General features: G+C 33.0%; 2 protein-coding genes across 2 annotated transcripts; both read left to right on the top strand.

Moving 5' to 3' along the window:
* The first annotated feature begins 6684 nt into the window (after positions 1-6684).
* Positions 6685-15656, top strand: LOC108464102 (nuclear pore complex protein NUP98A-like). Its single transcript, XM_053028039.1, has 14 exons — positions 6685-6930; positions 7045-7099; positions 7418-7480; positions 7978-8256; positions 8814-9431; positions 9584-9808; positions 9902-10518; positions 11023-11101; positions 11189-11231; positions 11444-11582; positions 11731-11847; positions 11975-12152; positions 12832-12873; positions 14656-15656. The coding sequence occupies exons 3-14, from the start codon at positions 7462-7464 to the stop codon at positions 15336-15338; spliced, it is 3039 nt and encodes a 1012-aa protein (XP_052883999.1). The 5' UTR covers positions 6685-6930; positions 7045-7099; positions 7418-7461; the 3' UTR covers positions 15339-15656.
* A 4155-nt stretch (positions 15657-19811) lies between these two features.
* LOC108461427 (60S ribosomal protein L9-like) lies at positions 19812-21220 on the top strand. Its single transcript, XM_017761269.2, has 3 exons — positions 19812-20281; positions 20758-20880; positions 20980-21220. Exons 1-3 carry the CDS (start codon positions 19907-19909, stop codon positions 21064-21066), a joined length of 585 nt encoding a protein of 194 aa, XP_017616758.1. The 5' UTR covers positions 19812-19906; the 3' UTR covers positions 21067-21220.
* Positions 21221-22128: the final 908 nt, after the last annotated feature.

Below are 22128 nucleotides of genomic sequence, written 5' to 3'. Positions count from 1 at the left end.
GGCAATCGAAAAGTTGTGTTGCGTCTTAATCTGGATAACCCAAAGACTGAGACAGTACATGTTGTACCACACAACTTGGCTTATATTAAAACTGGACCCTCTAAAGTACATGATGGAATCAACTGCTTTGAATGGAAGAATGTCCCGATGGAAAATTATACTTATCGAGTTTGACATAGTCTATATGAACCAGAAGGCGGTAAAAGGGAGTGCAATAGTAGATTTTCTAGCCAGTAGAGCTCTAGAAGATTACGAGCCTTTGAATTTTGATTTCCCAAATGAAGATCTGATATATGTTGCAACCACTGAAGAAAGTGCTCAAGAAGAACATCTTTGGAAACTAAATTTCAATGGGGCCTCTAACGCTATGGGTAATGGAATTGGGGCAGTCCTGCTATCCCCAAACGAAGATTATTATCCTTTTACTAGTAAATTAGATTTTGATTACACAAAAAACATGGTAGAATACGAAGTATGTATCATGGGCATTTGTACAGCCATAGACTGCAATATCAAAGTATTAGAGGCATATGGGGATTCTGCATTAGTGATATATCAACTCAAAGGTAAATGGGAGACGAGAGACCCCAAATTGATCAGTTATCAAAAGCTGGTTCTTGAATTAATTGAGAAGTTTGATGGCATCACCTTCTGCTACCTCCCACGAGATGAAAACCAGATGGCCAACGCCTTGGCTACTTTAGCTTCTATGATCAGAGTAAACAAACAATAGGATGTGAAACCTATCCAGATGAGTATTTATAAGGCTCCGGCTCATTGTTACAACATCGAAGAAGAGCAAAAGGATGACTACCTTTGGTACCATGATATACTGCACTATATGAAGAATCGTGAGTACTCTGACCAAGCAACCGAGAATGATAAGAGGATGTTGAGAAGGCTGGCCAGTGACTATGTCTTAGATAGCAAGATCCTATACAAAAGAAGGAAGGATCAGGTACTACTAAGATGTGTGGACGCTGTTGAGGCTAAGAAAATCTTAGAAGAAGTCCATAAGGGCGTCTGCGGAACACACGCTAATGGTTTTACAATAGCCAGGCAAATCATGAGATTCAGGTATTATTGGTCCACCATGGAAAGAGATTGTATTAGTTATGCCAAGAGATGTCATAAGTGCCAAATTTATGGAGACACAATTCATGTGCCTTCTTCACCTCTTCATGTCTTGACTTCTTCATGGCCTTTTTCCATGTGGGGCATGGATGTCATTGAATTGATCTCACCTAAAGCTTCTAATAGGCATCGATTCATCTTCGTGGTCATTTATTACTTTACCAAATGGGTAGAGGCCACTTCTTACGCCAAAAGTCGGCAGTCAGTAAATTCTTGAAAAAATAGATCATATGTCAGTATGGGATGCTGGACATGATTATATCTAACAATATATTGAATTTGAACAACAGCACGAAAGCGAAGGTCTATAGCCAATTTAAGATCAAGCACCACAACTCGTCACCATATCGCCCAAAAATGAATGGTACGGTGGACGTAGCCAATAAGAACATTAAGAAGATCATGGGGAAAATGACTGAGACTTATAAAGATTGGCATGAGAAGTTACCATTTGTCCTCTATACTTATCGAATGTTTGTCAGAACTTCCACCGGGGCAACGCATTTCTCATTGGTTTATGGAATGGAGGTAGTTCTGCCCATTGAGGTTGAGATTCCCTCTCTCCGAGTTTTGTCAGAACTAAAGTTAGATGAAGCAGAATAGATTCGGTCTTGATATGATCAGCTGAATTTGATTGTAGAAAAAAGGCTTAAAGCTATTCATTATAGTTAGATGTACCAAAAGCAAATGATGCGAGCTTATGACAAGAAGGTTCACCCCAGGAAATTTCATGAGGGGGACCTAGTATTGAAAATGATCCTGCTCATACAAAAGGATTTCAGAGGGAAATGGATGCCAAATTGGGAAGGACCTTATATGGTAAAGAAGGTATTTTCTGGAGGAGCGCTAATTTTGACCTAGATGGATGGCAAAAACCTACCTAATCCTATAAATTAGGATTCAGTCAAGAAGTACTTCACCTAAAAAAAAAGAGAGGCTAAGGCGAAAACTCGTAAAGGGCGCTTTAAGACCAAAGGGGTTTTGAGTTGAAAACCTAGGAAAGGGCAATTCAAATTTTGATCGAAAAGGGGATATGTGGTAATCTTGTCTTCTCAAAATTAACAATGAGGTGGAACGTTACATCTTGGGGCATCAACAAAATACTCAGGATCTCTTAGACACATATCAGGCTCAAAATGGTCCTCGAGAAGTTTGTGCAGAGAAGCTCATGCTACGATATCTGGAGCACCTAGTTTTCATCTTATTCATATTGTATTTTAACAGTATTTGTTATCTTTGATTAATTTATTCATTTCAAGCCCTCCTCCCAATCAATTTCAATCTTGTCCGTTGTTACGATATTTTTCAAGCATTTTTCATTGAAATAACGACTAATGGACTAATAATATTCAAGTAAAAGGATTTCTTCATATTGCTCTAAAAAATTTTCTAAATAGTACAAGGATCTAAAACAGGACCACTAGTCAGAACTAACCAGATTTAAGAGTTGAAAATACTTGGAAAAAATAATCTAAATTGGTGATTATTTTTTCAGGTTCTCGATCAAAGATACCAGCTGAATAAGAAGGCAGGGTAATACATTAGTGATAGAACCTTGGTGAACAACGAGCAGTGTTAACCTAAGCATTAAAAGGGGATTATTCTAAAAAAAATGAATGACATTCTGCATTCATGCAAACATCATTCATACATATCTAGTTAAGAGCATTTGATTCATTTGATCATAACATCCCAATCACTAGACATAAAGATAAGCCCATAAAATGGATTTTACATGTCATGTTCCCTAGAGAATGGCATAACAGATTAGTAAAACCACAAATCCTGCACCCCTGAAGTTACAATGGGACGAATTTAAGTCATCGTGGCGAATCTTATCTCTCTGAAGTTGCAGTGGAGCAGATTGAAGCCACAAACCTTATCTCTCTGAAGTTGCAGTGGAGCAGATTGAAGCCATAAATCTTATTTCTCTAAAGTTGCAATGGAGCAGATTAGAGCCACAAATCTTATCTCCCTGAAGTTGCAGTGGAACAGATTGAGCCCATAAATCTTATCTCCCTGAAGTTATAGTGGAGCATATTGAAGATGCAAATCTTATTTCCCTGAAGTTGCAGTGGAACAGATTAAATCTACGAGTTACAAATCTTATCTCCTTGAAGTTACAGTGGAGCAGATTGTAGATGTGAGACTAATCTCCCTGAAGTTATAGTGGAGTAGATCCAAGCACTAATTCCTATACCCCTGAAGATGCAGTGGGATGAAATGAGGCTACTTGAAGAAAAGAAGCACCAAAGAAGTCAAGATTCGGTAAGACCAGGAAAAATTGGTCCTTTTTGAAGTTTTTACTACATTCTCGTTACACGACACTGAGCAAAGAAGGGCAGTTGTAATGGGCCAATTTAGCCCGGGCCCAAGACCCAAAAATAAACAAAAATAAAAACCAAAATAAATCTTAATAGTCCATATAAAACAGTCCAAATTACAAAACAAATGGTCCAAAATACAACAAAAACCCATAGCACAAAATTAACCCTAGCCCAATAAGCCCATAATCTTAACATTTTCAGCAAAAAAGAAAGGGTAGAAACCCTAGTCGCTGAACTTTAGGCCTATCCCTGGCACCGCGCTTGCTGCTGCCTCTCCACACGCGTCTGACGCTTCTCTGCCACCACTTGCAACACGTAAAGCAGAGGACAACGAAGAAAAAAAGAAACAGTAGCAAACAAAAGCAAAGAAAACAAAAAAGAATCTTGTATTTCGGCTATAAAATAGGTCACATAAATTACTTGTATTTTTTTACGCACACCAGAGTAATCAAAACAAAGAGCAAAATCAAAGAAAAGTTAGAAATCAAATTTTAATCTTGGTGATTTTTTATTTATCCTTTTTTACAAATTTATTTTATAATTAAAATATAAAGAAAAGGGAAAGGTGTTGAAACTTACCCGCTTCCCTTGTACATATCCATCATCGGAGGTTTCTTCTGTCACGAAAACCCTAAAAACTTTTTGGGGTTTCATTCAGGCTTCGAAGAAGGCACATGAGAGGTCATAAAGGGCGTGGGCCGAACCTTTTCTTCCTTTTTTAGGGTTTTCACCCTTGGATCTAAACTTAGGCTAAAAAAAGGGATAAAAATGGTATATTTGGCATTTTTTGGCCACCGGGAGCGGCGAAGCTAGTCGCTGGCGACCGGTGGCTGCTGTGGGACTTGCCGAAATCCTAGGCCAGAGAAAGGAAGAAATTTTGAGATAAAAGGGGAATTCTTTTTTTTTTTTAAAAAAAAAGAGAAGAGAAATGAGATTTTTTTGAAGAAATTTTGGCTTAAATAGCCTAGTGAAACGACGCCGTTTCACTCAGCTCCCAAACGCCCAAAAGGGAGTCGTTTAAAACCAATCCGCGCGCAACCCGACCCGCTCCAAGGGGGATCCGCATGTTTTCAATTTTTAGGCTATTTACGCCCCTAGTCCTTTCGCATTTTTGGGTTGTTTTAATTTAGTCCTATTTTCATTCTTTTTTTAATTTGGCCACTGAACTTTTACACGTTTCAATTTAGTCCTTAGCTCACTGATCTCCTAGAGAAGGGACGCGTGTCTAGGAGAATTGGGTTATTTGCCCATTTAGTCCCTGTTTGTTTTCGCGCCTTGCTAATTAGTCCTTTAATCTATCTTATTGATTTAATTTGGGTTACATTTAAGTCCATTATTATTTTCGTTTATTTATTTATTTTATTTTATTTAGCTTTTTATTTGTTCTTTATTTTTGGTTTTATTTTATTTTTCATTTGGTACCCATTTATCTATTCCGTTATTATTATTATTATTATTATTATTATTATTATTATTATTATTATTATTATTATCTATTGCATTTATTTATTTGTTCACTTGTCATTATTATATTTTAAAAATGATTTTGTCTTGTTTGGTGCCTATTTTATTTTTGTTATCATTGAAACTATTTGTTGTTTATTTTATTTTATCTTTCTTTAATTGATTGTATTGGTACTAAAGTGATATTATGTGATTATTGCCATTATATGTACTAGGAATTATTTATGAGCATTTTCATATTGTTGTTATTCATTGGTACAATATTTTATTCATATACCATTTTTAAATATTGCATTAATTTTCACCCAAATTCAAAAAAAACTTTTAAAAATAGGCAACATTTCGTATTTTAGAGATTCGAGAAATTGTATCTTAACTTATAGGGTTTCGATTTTCTCGTTAAACCTAAATAGCCAAATATCCTTTTACAATTAAAATACGTGAAATTTAAATAAAAAATTTTAAAGGCAAGCTTATTCTTGAGGGTTCAAAATGCAGTGTCCTAACTTACGGGATGCGACATTTGTTATCTCAAGACGAGAGGGTCTTTGACATTCGTTTCAATTTATTCAACCATTTTTTTAAATTAACATTAATAAAAACATGAATCGTATTGTAAATTCTTTCAAGTTTTCAAATTTTTGACATTAAGACATTAATTAATAAATTCCTTCCACGCAAGTAACCGACTCCATTTTCTTGAATTTCGTAGACCAAAATCGTTGTTTTAATAAATCAAAATATACCTTATTAAAAAAAAGAATGGTGGCGACTCTCATTTTCATTTTTAAAATAAAAAGTCGATCTTTTCAAAAAGTAATTTCGACAATGAATATTAAATTGTTAGCCTTAAAATATAGTTTAAAAAACACATATTAATAAAATTTATCAAATTAAATTTATATTTTTCAAATATAATAAGAGTTAATTACAAATTAAAGTAGAGCAAAAATAAATACAAAATTATAATTTTAGCAATTTTAAAATTAAAATAAATTAATTTATCCATGTATATAAAATGAATAACTTGTAAGAAATTATTAATAATATTATTTAAATCATGATGAATTTTTATATTTTTAATATTTAAATATTTTAAAATTAAATAACTGATTCTAAATTAAACCTTATTTGATAGATCATTGAAAAAATTAAATCAATTGAAATTTAATATTTTATGCATGTATAATAATTCAAAATAAAACCTAAAAGAATTTTTATATAAAAAGTGTGACAAATAATAAGTAAATAAGAGCTATTTAAAATTTAATGGAGAATATTTTCAATTAATTCTATTTTATTTTATTTATTTTAATATTATATTATTATGTAAAAATTTGCTTTAAAATTTGATTTTTGTTTAGAACAAAGTGAAATGTTTAAAATTAAGGCTAAAATTTAAAATTTTATTTTTATAATTTAAAAATATATTTATCAAATAATTTAATTATATTTCATAATTAATTTTAAGTAATATTTTAAAATATTTTATAATTTAAATTAAGTATTTAAATTTTAATACTTAATTTTTAATTTATCAAATAATACTTTAAATTTTTAAACAAAAACTAACATTCTAAAAATTATAAATTTAATATTAGATATTATATCACACGAGTTTGTGTATAGAAATTACAGATATATAAATATACAAATTAATAGAAATATATAATTGATAGAAGTAATAAAATGTATATAATTAAAATATATATATATATATATATATATATGTCAAAATAGAGTTTTAGTTGGATGAAAATTAAAATTTTTGGTTTTTACTAATTTAGACACTAAATAATGTCTTTTTCCGGTTACACAAACTAACAAAGCTACGTGGATCTCCCGATCCTACAAAGCTTTTCTCCTTGCTCCCGGTATGATTTCCGCTTGGTTTGGTTGTTTTGGCCATCGTGGGTCTTCTTCTCTCCCTTCTTCTTTCACACCCTTTCTTTTCTGATTCTCCCACGCAATAAACAAACCTCTGGATTCAGATCCGTCCTAAAAGGTTCCCCCTCTCCCAAACCCTAATTTATCATCTTTTCTCACTCGCACTTCCACTGCATAAACTGCTTCATAATACATGCTGATTCTTTCTTTTTTTGGTCATCTTTAATAACAGGTTTCACAATTGGAAAGTACATATAATTGCTATTGAACACCTTTTTTTTTTCCCGGTATATCTTCTTTCCCTCTTTGACTATTTATTTTTATATATATGTGCCTGTGTATTTAGTTTTAAGTAAATGAATTGGAGGGATAAAATTAAATGAAACGGTTGAAACGCCTTTTCAATCGTTACTGAATGATGGATTCTTTTGATCGAAGAAACGGATCCCGAGTTTGGTTCGGGGTATCACGTTTGCGCATTTGATTTATTTTTCGCAATATTAATTCATGTTTTAGTATGGATTTAGTTGAATATATTTATTCATTACTGGTTCTAGTTTCCATGTTTGTTTAAATCAGCTTTCTGCTTCGTTTTCTTTTCTCAGTTTGAGATCAAGGACCTGTGGAGTAAATAACTACGTAGACGAAGATGTTTGGTACAACTAATCGTGAGACTTTCTCTTACCTTTCACTCTTTCCCGTTGAAATCATATTCTGAATTTACATGTTGAGCTGTTGTTTCGATGAATGCATAATTTCTTCCGTTCCTTTTTAAAAGTAGCCATTGTGAAATTCAGGAGTTTGATTGGTTTTCAGATTGAAGATTAGCTTAATTATGCAAGAAGCATTTACATGTTGCATCCGTGATATGCACAGATCATTGTTATCTTCTAATTCTTCTTCCTTCATTGGTGCCTTTTTATTTATTTATTTATAAAATACTACTGCACTTCATCACACCAAAAGTGTTTACCAGTATGTTGTTGGTGTTCTGTTCCTTGGTAACTGTTACCGGTCAATATTCATTCTCTGTTATTTGCTATATATATGTATATATATATACCTTTAACCTGCTTTACACTTCATCATTTTTTAGAATAAATTTGTTATTACTTATGAATCTTTTTAAACAATTAAGTTAACTGTCAGAAACTCTTTTCAACAGCTTTTGGGCAATCATCAAGTAGCCCATTTGCATCCCAATCTGTTTTTGGGCAGACCAGTGCAAGTAGCAATCCATTTGCACCTAAACCTTCCTTCAGTAGTCCAAACCCTTTTGGTTCCCAAACAGGGGGTTCGGTATTTGGAGGTACTTCTACTGGAGTGTTTGGTGCGGCCCAATCTTCTTCTCCCTTCTCCTCAACAACTGCCTTTGGTGCCTCTTCATCTCCAGCTTTTGGTTCATCTACTCCCACTTTTGGCAGTTCATCATCATCTTTTGGTGGTAAGAGTCTGTATGTCTTTTTCTTTTCTATTATTATGATTAAGTTATCCTTCATTCGGTTCATTGCATATTGGTTCTGTTGATATATTGATAATATGATTGTCATACATAAAAATTCTAAAATTCAACTGATATCTTCAAGGAAGAGTCACTATTAATCTACTTTGTTAGGGTTGTTTAGTTACCTGTATGAATTCTCTTCTGACTTTAGAGTAATGTGTAGATCATTCATATTTTGTGATGCTTTAATGGTAGCATTCCAATACCAAATATGTGTAGGTCATGGCATTATTATACAAATAAATGCATTCATATGTGTATCAATATTACAATTAATTGCACTTTTATTTCATGGAGATAGAAAAATTTAGTGTTTATTAGTAAGAGACTTTCTAAAAAACATAGCACATTTTCAATTAGGCCTTAAATGTGATCATGAGGGGCACTTCTATTTCCTTGTATGTTAATTTATGGTAATCAGCTTTTAATTATATGTGTCGACTTTTTAATCATTAGCTCTTGGGTAACTTGGTGTCTTTTGACTTTGTTTCGGATAGGGTCTTCTGTTTTTGGTCAGAAGCCTGCATTTGGCTTTGGGTCAAGTCCCACCCAATCAAATCCTTTTGGAAGCACAAATCAGCAATCACAACCTGCATTTGGTAGTGGTATATTTGGTTCCTCCACACCGTTTGGTTCAACTCAGTCAGCGTTTGGTTCTAGTCCTGCCTTTGGTTCCACTAGTAGCCCGGCTTTTGGTGCGACAAGCACCCCTGCGTTTGGCGCCTCAAGCACTCCAGGTTTCGGTGCCACAAGCACCCCTGCGTTTGGTGCCTCAAGTACCCCCGCATTTGGTGCCACGAGCACCCCTGCATTTGGTTCAACTGGAAGTCCGGCATTTGGGAGCACTGGAACTGCATTTGGTGTGTCTAATGCCCCAGTTTTTGGAACTGGAGGTACATTTGGGGCATCAAGCTCACCTGCGTTTGGCACTTCCGCAACTCCTGCTTTTGGAGCTTCAAGTTCTGCTTTTGGGGGTTCAAGCACTCCTGCTTTTGGAGCATCTTCTACTCCATCGTTCAGCTTTGGGTCTAGCCCAGCTTTTGGCCAATCAACGCCAGCATTTGGTAGTAGTCCATTTGGAACAACCTCATTTGGAGCCCAGAGTTCTCCTTTCGGTGTGTAATTAGTCTTCATGATCCACCAAAAACTGAAATTATTTGTATGGTTTAGGCAAAATATATAGTTTGATAGGCCTTCCATGTTGTTAGTGCAAGTTGATTCTTGCACGTGCATGTGCACATAAAATTGAATTTGATTTCTCATGCAGGAAGTCAATCTTCTGCCCCAGCATTTGGAAGCACTAGTCTCGGCCAGTCTCCTTTTGGAGGTCAACGTGGGGGAAGTAGAGTAGCTCCTTACACACCTACAACTGATGCAGATAGTGGGAGTGGACAGCCAGGTGCAAAGTTGGAGTCAATTTCAGCAATGCCTGTTTATAAAGATAAAAGTCACGAGGAGCTGAGATGGGAGGATTATCAATTAGGAGATAAAGGTACCTTTGTAAAATATTGTAAAACCCTGAAAGTTTAATTATTTTTTTCTTGTTTGACGTTCACCACCTTGCTGTACTAATTTGAAATATCAGGTGGACTGCAGCCAGCTGCTCAGGCTACTGGAGGGATTGGGTTTGGTGCGTCACCTGTATCTACAAGTCCTTTTGGTTCTTCAACATTTGGCCAAACATCTGCAAATCCTTTTTCCAGCTCAAGTACCAACCCATTTAGTTTAAAACCTCCATCCTTCAATAGTACAGGTTTTGCAACCTCGACTACTACATCAAACCCCTTTCAACCAACATCATCAAGCCTTTTTGGTCAAGCTTCTTCAACTTCATTATTTAGTTCATCATCTACTCCTACATTTGGAACCGGTTCATCTCTTTTTGGCTCATCTGTCACTCCTTCATTTTCATCTTCACCGTCCATTTTTGGTACTGGTGCAGCTCCAGCAACAACTTCAGCATTTGCCACAGGCATAAATTCTGGCAGCAGTCAGACATCACCTCTGTTCAATTCTTCCCCTGCAATTGGACAGACAGGCAATGCTTTTGGCCAGATGACCTCTACCTTTGGACAGAATACTAGTAACTTCGGTCAAACAAGCATTTTCAACACACCTTCCACTGGATTTAGTGGGAATATGTTTTCAAGCTCACTATCATTGGCTCCTTCTAGCAACCCAGCGGCCTTCGGCCCAACAACTGTAAGCCACTTGTGAAATATTTACAATCATCTTTCTTTTTCATTATATTTATGATCCTTAGCTTCTGTTATTTGGTTACAGAAAGATGCTATAAAGTTTGTTGCCTTTTTTGACCAAGTTCTCTTTTTCTGTACATTTTCATCACACTGTTGCGGCTCACAGAATTACCTGCCTTTTCTTCTTTCTTTTATTGGATTAAGAATTCCAACTAATTGTCCACTATTGAACCCTGTGGTGTATGATTGATTGATAAGTTGAGTAGATATCTGATTTAATTTCTGCGTTTAGGTGCCTATCCTTTTGTTGAATGAAGATTCATTGTTGATATTTTTATGAGGGTAGCTTTTAAATTTTTTATGAGCTTTAAGACTCTAGGAGTTTTGCTTATTATAATTTGCTATAGTACTCTCTAGGTCTGTACATGAGTCTTTATGTAATAACCATGCATGCTTTTCTTACCTGTTTTTGAGCCTTAAGTTTGTAGTTTGACTCCTGTTTGTGCAGCCTTCTTTTGCTTCACCTTTTCAACCAGCTCAGACCGGTGGTGCTTTCAGCTTTAGCAATTTTGGTCAGACACAACCTGGTAGGAGAAGTTTTATCTTGAATATTCTCATTGAAGTTTGAGCTTTCTTTGATGATTCTGACTATAATGATGTTGCTGACATTATAGGTGGTGGATCTGGCATTTTTGGTCAGAATAATATTGGCCTATCGTATGTGTAATCCTTCAGATTTTTCTTCTTTTTTTACTGGCATATATATATGCCTGCCTACATGCATATGCATAGTTATTACGAGCATAATTCTTTCTTGTACCTTTGCACATGTCTGTGCAAAAGGGTGCCTGAATATGTTTTCTCCACCGTCATCCAATTAGTTATGCGATTTTCATGTGGAGCTTAATCCTGCATGTTCTGTTTGACAGGTCTGCTACACAGACTGCTGCTGTAGTACAACCAGGGACTATTATAAACCCCTACGGTACACTCCCTGCAATGCCTCAAATGTCAATTGGTCAGGCTGGGACTGCACCGTCAGTTCAGTATGGAATTTCCAGCATGCCTGTAACTTTCTGACTTTGCTTAGGTTTTTCTAGTTTGAGTCGCTTGCGTGCTGTTATAGATCATTCTTTCTCTCTTCAAGATACCAATGCTCTTGTTTTCAATTAAGATACGATAGTATCAATTGATTGACTGCTAATGATTTTATCAGGTGGTGGACAAACCTGCTCCTGCTAGAATATCGCCTTTATTGACTTCTCGGTACCTTTCCCAAAGGCGGATTAGGTGGCCTGCAAGGAAATATTATCCTAATAATAATGGTCCAAAGGTGAGGGTCCTACTTCTTATGAAATTAGTAGCTCTGATTTTCTGAGTTAAACTATGATTAGATTGTGTGATATATGAGGTTACAATTCTAACATATGTTTATTTTATTTGTTAATCAATATCTGCAGGTTCCATTTTTCAATGATGATGAAGAGACACCCAACACACCTAAGGCTGATGCCGGTTTTATCCCTAGGGAAAATCCAAGGGCTTTGATCATTCGTCCCACAGAAAGTTGGCCTTCAAGAGCTTCTGCTGAGAAGGCATCTCCATTGAAGGTTACATCCGCTGCTGTGCATGAGAATGGTAAGATTCATTTGAGCTCATCTGCATTCCATTGGCTGGACCAAGTGAATAAGTTAGGAATAAACCAAAGCTTATAGCTAATGATGGAAGTGATTGTTTTTAAGCATTCAACTCTTTGCAGGCTTTCCCCATTAGATATTAACCACTTGATCGTATACCAAAAAAAAAAAAAAAAATCTCTTTTCAGGCTTTGTTTCTTCTTTACACGTGTTACCTACCTGCCACCAATTGACATTATAAGTTTCTCAACAGTTGTCTGAAAATGCTATTTTTGCCTGAGTCCTTGTTAATAGCATATAATCTCTGAGAAGTTAGAGAGTGAGAGTCCTTTTTTTGTGTATGTAATTGATTCCTCTTTGTAGTGTTTTGCATTTATATTTTCTCTCTTTCTCCCACATACTTCCAAACAAGCACCTTGGATTATAGTCAGACTGATTATCTAACCAAGTGATAGTCACCAAGTGGCCTAGAGAAAAAAAGTAAAAAAAAAAAAAAAGGTAATGCCTTCGATTGTGAGAAGTCTGTCTTGGTGCCATCACAATATTCTTTTTCAATTGAGAATGCTATGATTTAGTTTCTAGTTTTATCAATTTAAGTTTATTTATTTTCTTTCAATGCTCTGATTACACTGAGTTTTCGCTATTCCTGGCTGACTATTCGGAGCATCTTTTTCATTTAGGCAAAATTTCTGATGATAGCTCCGACACTGGGGATAAAAATGGTAAGTAGCATCTTTTGCATGAAATTGTAATCACCTTTAATTTTCTGTCATGCCATCTATACACTAATATAAAAGCTGTCCCCCAAATCAACGTGGAGGTTGAATTAAGGGTTGTGAAAATGTAGTTGATTATAGAGGTGCCCATGGGTTGGGCTGGGTTTTGGCCGGGCTTAATAATGATATTAACATACTTTATGCTTGCCCAAATCTCGGCCTGTTCATATTTGTAAATGGCTAATTCAAGCCTATTTTAGGCCTGCCCATATTTTTAAAATTTTTGAATATTTATATTATTTTTAATTTAGTATTTAATAAAGTTATATATTTTTCATTTACTTTAAATTTTAAATATAGGCAATTTATCATATCTTTTAATGTTTATATTATAGTATTATATTGCTATAGATTTAATTTGTATATGTTAGAAATGGGTTGGGCTAGGCTTGAGCCTTGAATGTTTGAGCTTGTGCTTGTCTCATATTTTAGATGGGCTTAATTTTTTGTCCAAGTTCATTTTTTTAGTGTAATATTTTTGCTCAAACTTGAGCGGGACTTTAGGCCTGGGCAGGTAGCTCAGTCTTGGAACATGTCTAGTTAATTGACAACAAAGCAACGGGTTAAAATTTGGAAGGTTAATTTTGTTATATATGGGGTCCATATATTTAAAATTTAAAGTATTGTAAGTTTATATTTGTATTATGTTCATGTTATTTTTCGTGATATTATGTACTTTAATTATTTTCATATTCTCTTCTTGTTCATTTGTGTTATGTAATATAAATTGTATATTTTTTTATTAACGTTAATAATTCATTTTATGTAGAATTTGATACATTCATCTATGTCTGTCGTGTTAATACATTTTTTTGTATTTTGATATATTTTATGAATGTTGTCATGGTGATACAATTTAGAGGAATAATTTTATTTTGTTGTGTCACAGTTTGTCTCAGATTTTACCTAATTTGTCATAGTGATTCAGTTTCTAGAAAAATGTGTTTGATTTTTTTCGCGTGTGGAAAGTATTTTAAATTTATATAAAATGTTACATGTAAATAGTTTTTTTTATATGTTTTAACATGTTTGGGTATTTATATAATTTATGTTTTATTTTTCTTGATGTCACATGTTTTAATTATTTTCTTTGATAAATGTCTCAAATTATTTCATATTTTGCAGAATTTGTTATGGTAATTCAATTTTAAATTTAAATTTATTTACTTAAAAATTGAAACGTTACATTAATGATTAATCACACATGATTAAATATCAATATCACTTCAAAATCTTAATTTTTTTTTTTTGAAGCGGAGGGAGGACTTGTTCTAGTTTTATTAATTTATATCACCAGTATTAATTTAGTGTTTTATTATGTGAAACTTCCATGGCTTGTAATCTTTTTTCCATTGTATGGCTTGATTTAGGAAATATTTGTTGCTCCTCAAGGTTTCCTTTTATAACTCTCGTGTCTGCTAGACTTTCGTATCTGGAATATGGTAGCCTGTTGTCTATTCCTTTGCTTTGGAGTTTCTGATATTCATTTGGGACAAAGCAAAGCATTAAAGATATATATTTGTTCTGCCTGTTGTCTTCTGATATTCATGATGGTAGCCTGTTGTCTATATATATATATATATATATATTCTGCATGTTGGCATGTTAATTCTTTTGTGATAAAGATTATGAGTGTGCTTATCTGATTATAACTTTCAGATAAATTTAGGGTCATTATAAATTGCTTTTGCTGCTGTTTAATGTCTTTTGATTAATATGATTGTGTAGAAAATCCAGCCGAAAATGGCCATGTGAAGGAGCGAATTCACCCAGTCAAAGGTAACCAGAAAGCTAATGGAGTCCATGACGATCATTCTGCTCAGAAAGAGTCATACATGACACTCAATGGCCACAGAGCAGGTGAGGCTGCTATTGTCTACGAGCACGGGGCAGACATTGAGGCTTTAATGCCAAAGCTTAGGCGGTCTGATTACTATACAGAACCTCGAATCCAAGAACTGGCTGCAAAGGAAAGGGCTGAACCAGGGTACTGTCGGCATGTCAAGGATTTTGTGGTTGGACGGCACGGTTACGGAAGCATCAAGTTCCTGGGTGAGACAGATGTGAGACGTCTTGATTTGGAGTCCCTTGTGCAGTTCAACAACCGCGAGGTAATAGTTTACATGGATGATAGCAAGAAACCTCCTGTTGGACAAGGTCTCAATAAGCCTGCAGAGGTAACACTTCTTAACATCAAGTGTTTCGATAAAAAGACAGGACAGCAGTATACAGATGGTCCAAAAATCGAGAAATATAAGGAAATGCTTAAAAGGAAAGCCAAGGACCAAGGAGCTGAATTTATTTCCTACGATCCCATCAAAGGAGAGTGGAAATTCAGGGTTAATCACTTCAGCAGGTATAAGTTGGAAGATGAAGATGGTGTCAAAATGTGGGGTGTTGCAGATAGCTGACCTGAGTTTTAAGAAGATAGGGACAGTGTTTCCTTGATGCTAAGCGTTGAAAGGAGTTGTGCTGTTCCTTGTGTTTTGTGTCCTCACGATGGGTGGTTTTGAATTGTACAAAAATTGCCAAATTGTCGTAAATGCATGAATTGTTGCCTTTTCTCTTTCTTGCTTTTATTTATTTTTTAGTACAAAGAAATCCGTAATCTGGAGATTAAAAAACCAAAAACACTTAAGAATGTTGTTGGGGCTTGTATTCAACTTTAGTAGATAATTTGATTTCCAGTTAATCATTTAATTAAATCAACATTCATTATTTTTCTCAAACTCATTCGATATATTACCGCCGAGTTGTTAGTGCTTTTACTTGTTTGCTTATTATTAGACAAATTCAATCAAAAATTGCATCTTATTTGTGTCGTATAAATTATTTATGGTTCAAAAATAAATATAACGGGAATAATTCTCAATTAATTTTAAAACATTAAGTTTTAATTAAGGCTTCATTTGTTTAATTGAAAATGATTTTTAGAAAATAATTTATTTTTCTGGAAAAGTTAATATTTTCTAGTGTTTAGATGAATCTGTGCAAAATATTTATGTTGTTTGGTAGATTTCTTAAAAATATTTTATAAAAATTGTTTTCAACGAAACAAACTCACATTTGAGATATTCTTATTTTTTATTGTTTAATTGAATTTATTTTTATTTATAATTTTATATTTTATATTGTTTTTGCATATATTAAAAATATTATGTTAAATTCAAATTCATTACAACGTCATTTTTAATTACATGAGTACTAAGTGAGTATTTTTATTTAAAAATGTGACAACAACAAAATTGACAAAAAAATTAACGATGTGAATAATTGGACTTGATTTTCAAATTTGAAAAGTAAAGGGACTAAATTCTTGAAAATAAAAGTATAAAGAAAAATTATAAATCTATGAAGTGTACATAAACTTATGACATATTTTAACTTTTATACTACAAAACATTTATTATTAATATATTTATAATTGTAATAAATATATATTATTAAAATATTAAAATTAAATATTTTCAATAATATGTGAATAATATTATTTAAAATTTATTATTAAAATAAAATTAAAATATTAAATAATTTATTAAAATAATAATTTATATTTATTATATGACTAAATATAAATAATTAAATATGTATGTTTAATAATATTAAAAATATAATATTTTAAATATTTTAAAAAATAAAATTTATTATCAATATAATAATATTAAGTTTGATTTAAGTTAATTTTATATAAAAATAAAATTATCTATAGAGAAAATCTTTTCCGGAAAATAACTTACTTTTTTCAAAATGACAAATCATTTTACAGGAAAAATAGCTTATTTTATCTTGACCTATAAGTCATTTTCCGTTGACCAAGCTGTTTTCTATGAAACAAATACAGAAAAATGCAGAAAGCATTTTCCATAAAATATTTTACATGTAAATAAATGAACCCTAAATTCAATTTATCGTTTTCCTATCAAAATAAATTATTTATAGTTTAAACAATTACATTCTTTTATTTAATGGTTCCATAAATTTATGATTATCGAAACAAATATAGATTCGAGTAATTGTGGGGTTCTCCTACAACAATTTTTTCTTCATTTCTATCAAGGTAGGATTTCTTCATTTGTCTATCCTGCAATCAGGTTCGATCTAAAAAAAAAAAAAAAAAACCAGCTAGGTTTAGGGTTTTCACAAGCTAGTTCGAGTAATTGGCGCCTAATTACGATAGGAAATCGATTAAAAATTTACTTGGTATAGGAGGCGCTTCAACGTAGTCCACAACATGTAACTCAAGATGAGATTCTTTCACATGCTAGAGTTTACATACTCTAGTTAATAAAATCTAAAAAAAAAAATTAATAAAACAATTCATTATTTATCTCCCATTAAATTAATTCTCAATCAATCATATAAATGGAGATCAAAGGAGATTAAAGAATTTGATATATTTATAAAAAGCTATGTAAGTCATCAAAATAAAAAAAATAATGAATAAATGATTACCTTATAATTTTATAATTGTACGTATGATACCAAATAACACGTATCTCTTTTATTCAACTTTTATTCTTATTAAAAAGAAAAACATAAGCAAATGCTATAAAATATATGACAATATAAATGTTTATATCTAAAAAAATTAAGAGAATTAATAATTGTGACCATATAACTTATTCGAAGAATTATATTACATTATATTAATTAATTTTTTGTAGCTTTGTTGGATGTACCAAGATCCAAAGATTTCTGGCATACTACTAGTGGATGTAAGTATGCATAACCAAGTTTTTAACATGTGCACACTACTTATATGCTTATCCGTCATTTATTAGAATCAAAGTGATTATATTTTATTTGCATAATCAAAGAAATTCTATTAGATCTAACCAACTTCAATACCTATCTTATTTTTTATTTGCATTTTAAGAAAGAGTGCAATTAGATAATTATTCCTGATGAGAATGTTAACATCCAACCAATTGTGCTTTGATCAATAATGGTAATTTTGCACCATTTAACCTTATTACAATTGGTTTAAGGCCCACGATGAACCACATTTATATTAGTCAGGAGAGCATCATCAACTTCTGAAAAATGGGTATTATTAAGTCGTTGGAAGAGGAATATGCAAGCGTGTGTTGAACCTGACGAAGTCGTCCAACCTGACAGGCGAAGTATCCACTGCCTTGTGGCTGAGCCACTCAAGCTGCCCAATCGCCCAAAGCTACTGAACCTGTCCAAGTTGTTGAACCTATGCAACCGGACAAACATGTCAATCTTCCAAATGAGAAATCTGGCTTTAATATACTAGATCAATCGAACTTGTTAACTACTAGGAGTTGAGAGACCCTATAAGCAATTGGCTAATATGCAAGAGTTGAGGTTTGGTGGCGAATTTTAGAATCCGAGGTGAGTCGAGAGATCGTGAGTATCTAAAGTTAACAATGGATAATTCCTGATCAATTTGACTAAGCCTAATCATTAGTTTCTAATTAAACTAATCAACCACTACATTTTACACTTGAGAGGAAAGTTTTTAATTGAGATTGTTTTAGTTCAGTAGTTTAAACAATTTTGCTTTGTTTTTTAGTAATTAGAATAAAATTCCTTTAAGTCGGTCTGTTCATAATCATGAATTTAATTAGATTAGTAATTTAGGTTAATAATTATAAGTATTCAAAACCTAAATTTGAAGTAAATTATTTTCTTTTGGATTTGATTATTAGAATACTTTCATCCAAGTATCTATTGTATTATAACTTAACAACAACTGCACACCTGCAGCTTCAAATGACAATAAATTTAAATAGTACTTTAAGACACACTCAATAATTATTAGGCTCTTTGCATGTGCCAAATAATATTTTCTTTAGAAAGAGGCTAGGCATATATTATATCTTAGGTTGGATGCGCAAAGAAACCTATAAGGCAAAAAGAAATCCACAAGGAAGTTTATGCTTTGAAATGTTGTCTAATGCTTAAATAAGAAGAGGTAACAAAAAAAAAAAAAAATGAAAAAATGAGTTTTTTTTTTTTTTTTTTCAGAACAAGTGAATAACGGTAAGACCAAGGGCAAAACTAGAAAATTACTTTGGGACAAAGATAAATCATAATTTTTTTAGGAGAGAGGAAGTGAAGAGAAAATTTATTATTATACTAATTTGTAATTATTAAAATTTTGAACGCATCATAAGAAAATTTCACCATTGGCTATCGCCTTCCCCTGTCTACACATTGGGTAAGGTTGGAAAAGATAGCCTTTAGCTACTCTAAGGCTACTAATTACATGAAAATTGCACGGGCCAAATTATCCCTTGCACACTTAAATTATTATACATTTTGGTCATTATTCACAATTATTATTATTATTTTTAAATAATCTCATTATAGGTTCTGATCAAATCTACTTAACACAATACTTAAAATTACTTATAGTTCCTCCCTAATCCATAAACAAGATAATATTCCGTTTTAGTACACTCAAACACATGTCCTCTTGTATAGACAATAATATTCATTACAATCGAATTAAGATTCAATCGATTAGTCATTATTCATAATTAAAAATTTAATAAAATGAAATAATAAATTACATATAATTAAAATAAGCAAATAACTACAAAAAGGAGTACAAATATGCAAGTGTTTGAAGAAATTCTTAAATAGTTATTACTTGTTATTGAGATTAATAGAATAGTAAATTTTGGTTTAGACAATTTGTTGATTAAAAAAAAAGAGCAACTAACAATAAAGTAAGGTGAATTAATTAACTTTTGATAAATACACAAGTTTACATTAATTCAATTTATTGCTTATTATCTCGAAAAATAAGCTTTTTAATTGGGCCGGACTCTCACAGCAATCTATTTTTCTCCTCTATTTTCTGCTCTTAACCCTAAAGCCGGCCCAAAACTGAATCCTTATACTAATAAATTATATAACATTACAGCCTTTAAGTTATAGGGTTTTTACACTCTACTTAGTCCCTCCATCGAAGCCGCACCGAGGAAGGAAGCAGAAGGCAAGCAAAATGAAGACCATTCTTTCTTCAGAGACAATGGACATCCCTGATGGGGTTGATATTAAGGTGAAGGCCAAGATGATCGAGGTTGAAGGTCCCAGGGGTAAGCTCATCCGTAACTTCAAGCACCTCAACCTCGATTTTCATCTCATCAAGGACGAGGAGAGCGGCAAACGCAAGCTCAGGATCGAGGCTTGGTTTGGCTCTAGAAAGACTAGCGCCGCCATCCGTACTACTCTCAGCCACGTTGAGAATCTCATCACCGGCGTCACCAAGGGCTACCGTTACAAGATGAGGTTTGTTTATGCTCATTTTCCCATCAACGCCTCCATCACTAACGGCAACAAGTCCATCGAGATCCGTAATTTCCTTGGCGAGAAGAAGGTCTTCTCTCTCTCTCTCTCTCTCTCTCTCTCTCTCCGTTCTTTTAATCTCTTATTGAATCGAAATCACATTGACACTGTTGATTTAATTCCCTTTATTTGTTTTTTTTTGTTTGAATAAGGCATTTATTATTGTTTTTATCATATATTAGGGCTTTTTTTTGTTTCATTTTCTTTTTGGCCTATTCAAGCGTACGATGCTGTTGAAATGCTACATTAAGAGCATACGTTGATTCATATATTTTGTTTGTTTAATGTCAACACCCTTAGGACTTGACAACCTAAAATTCTTATATTTTCTGGAGTTCTGGTTGCATTGACTGATGTAGAGAAATGGGCAGGCATTGTTTTTACATCTTGAACCAAATTGTTCATGTTTTAGGGTTCAAGTAACCAAATATGAAACATGTTCAAGAGTTTGATAAGTTCCTTGTATTCCAATGACATTATGTTAACGTTTGCACCGGTGAACATTAGGTGCGAAAGGTGGATATGTTGGAAGGGGTATCCATTGTTCGATCAGAGAAGGTTAAAGACGAGATCGTGTTGGATGGTAACGATATCGAACTTGTGTCACGCTCGGCAGCTTTGATAAACCAGGTAGGCCCTCTGTCGATCCCTTTTAAACACTGAGATTGAAGCTGGAGATGATTGATATTTGGTATTTATCTTGATGAATGTGAATTTTGATTGGAACAGAAATGCCATGTGAAGAACAAGGATATTAGAAAGTTCCTTGATGGTATCTATGTTAGCGAGAAGGGCAGGATCGCTGAAGAAGAATGATTGGTACGGTATCTCTTGTTTCATAGTGTTATAATGCTCTGCTTTGGTTTTCAGACTTTAGATTATAAGGATGTTATCTTATATTTGTTTCATCTTTATGTTTTGCGACATTGAGCTCCTTTCATCAATGACTTGGAATGCAATTTTTCGGCAACCCTTTTGCTGCAATTTAAGAAGGCATGAAAGCCTTTGGTTTAAAGACTTGATTATCATCCAAATTATTGAAAATAAGATAAGATACGATATATTTAAGCATTTTAGGATATATTCTGAAAAAGAATGCTACCATAAACAAATATTTTTTTAAGAAGCCTTACTTGTAATATTTAAAGTTCAAATATGATAATTTGACAATTTTAACCTTATATTTTCAAATAAGAAGTTTCATTCGCATGCAAGATAAAATAAGGGGTCGAAAGAGCAAACAAACATATCAAGAAGAAATCGAGCGTCGGTAGCACTGTCACCAGTAGAAACTGGTGTCCTGTAGAAAGTGGGAGGAGGGTCAGGTGAGAAGCGGTGCGTCGGCAGTCACACCAACCCATGGCTGAAAAAGGATGACAAAAGATAAAAAAAAAAAAAGCAGCCCAAGGAGAGGGGGAGACAGGCTACTGATTCTAAAGCCATCACTCAACTAATCATGGAGGGAACAGTTGGTATTAAATATTCAGAAGAGTTATTAAATAATTTTTATATATTTTCAATGGGTATACTATGGTAGAGGTTAACCGATTATAGTTTTTTTCTTTTTATAATTAATTTTAAAAGTTATAAAATAATCATTTGACTATTAATAGATTTATTTATTTTGTCATTTAACTATAAAAGTTATAAAATAATTATCTAACTATTTAATTTTTGTCTTTTATGGTCATCAGTTGACCTATGTAGAAATAAAATTACCCAAAAATCCAAGATAGACCTACGTAGAAATAAAAATATCTAAAAATCCAATATAAAAAAAAAAGACAATTGAATATTTGAATAATCATTTTGTAATTTTTTATAGTTGGGTAACAAAAATAGAAAATTACTAACAGTTGAATGACAATTGTAAATTTT

The sequence above is a fragment of the Gossypium arboreum genome, chromosome 1 (genome assembly GCF_025698485.1).
Source record: "Gossypium arboreum isolate Shixiya-1 chromosome 1, ASM2569848v2, whole genome shotgun sequence".
Taxonomy (NCBI): domain Eukaryota; kingdom Viridiplantae; phylum Streptophyta; class Magnoliopsida; order Malvales; family Malvaceae; genus Gossypium; species Gossypium arboreum.
The sequence above is the reverse complement of the archived record's forward strand: the minus strand, read 5'-3'. Positions and strand labels throughout refer to the sequence as shown.

Bases quoted from the DNA above. Each gene is read 5' to 3' on its own strand.
- LOC108461427 (XM_017761269.2), top strand. From the start codon at position 19,907: ATGAAGACCATTCTTTCTTCAGAGACAATGGACATCCCTGATGGGGTT. The intron at 20,282-20,757 runs GTCTTCTCTCTC...GGTGAACATTAG, and splicing joins ATTTCCTTGGCGAGAAGAAG to GTGCGAAAGGTGGATATGTT. The intron at 20,881-20,979 runs GTAGGCCCTCTG...TGATTGGAACAG, and splicing joins CGGCAGCTTTGATAAACCAG to AAATGCCATGTGAAGAACAA.
- LOC108464102 (XM_053028039.1), top strand. The intron at 11,583-11,730 runs GTAACTTTCTGA...TGATTTTATCAG, and splicing joins ATGGAATTTCCAGCATGCCT to GTGGTGGACAAACCTGCTCC. The intron at 11,848-11,974 runs GTGAGGGTCCTA...CAATATCTGCAG, and splicing joins CTAATAATAATGGTCCAAAG to GTTCCATTTTTCAATGATGA.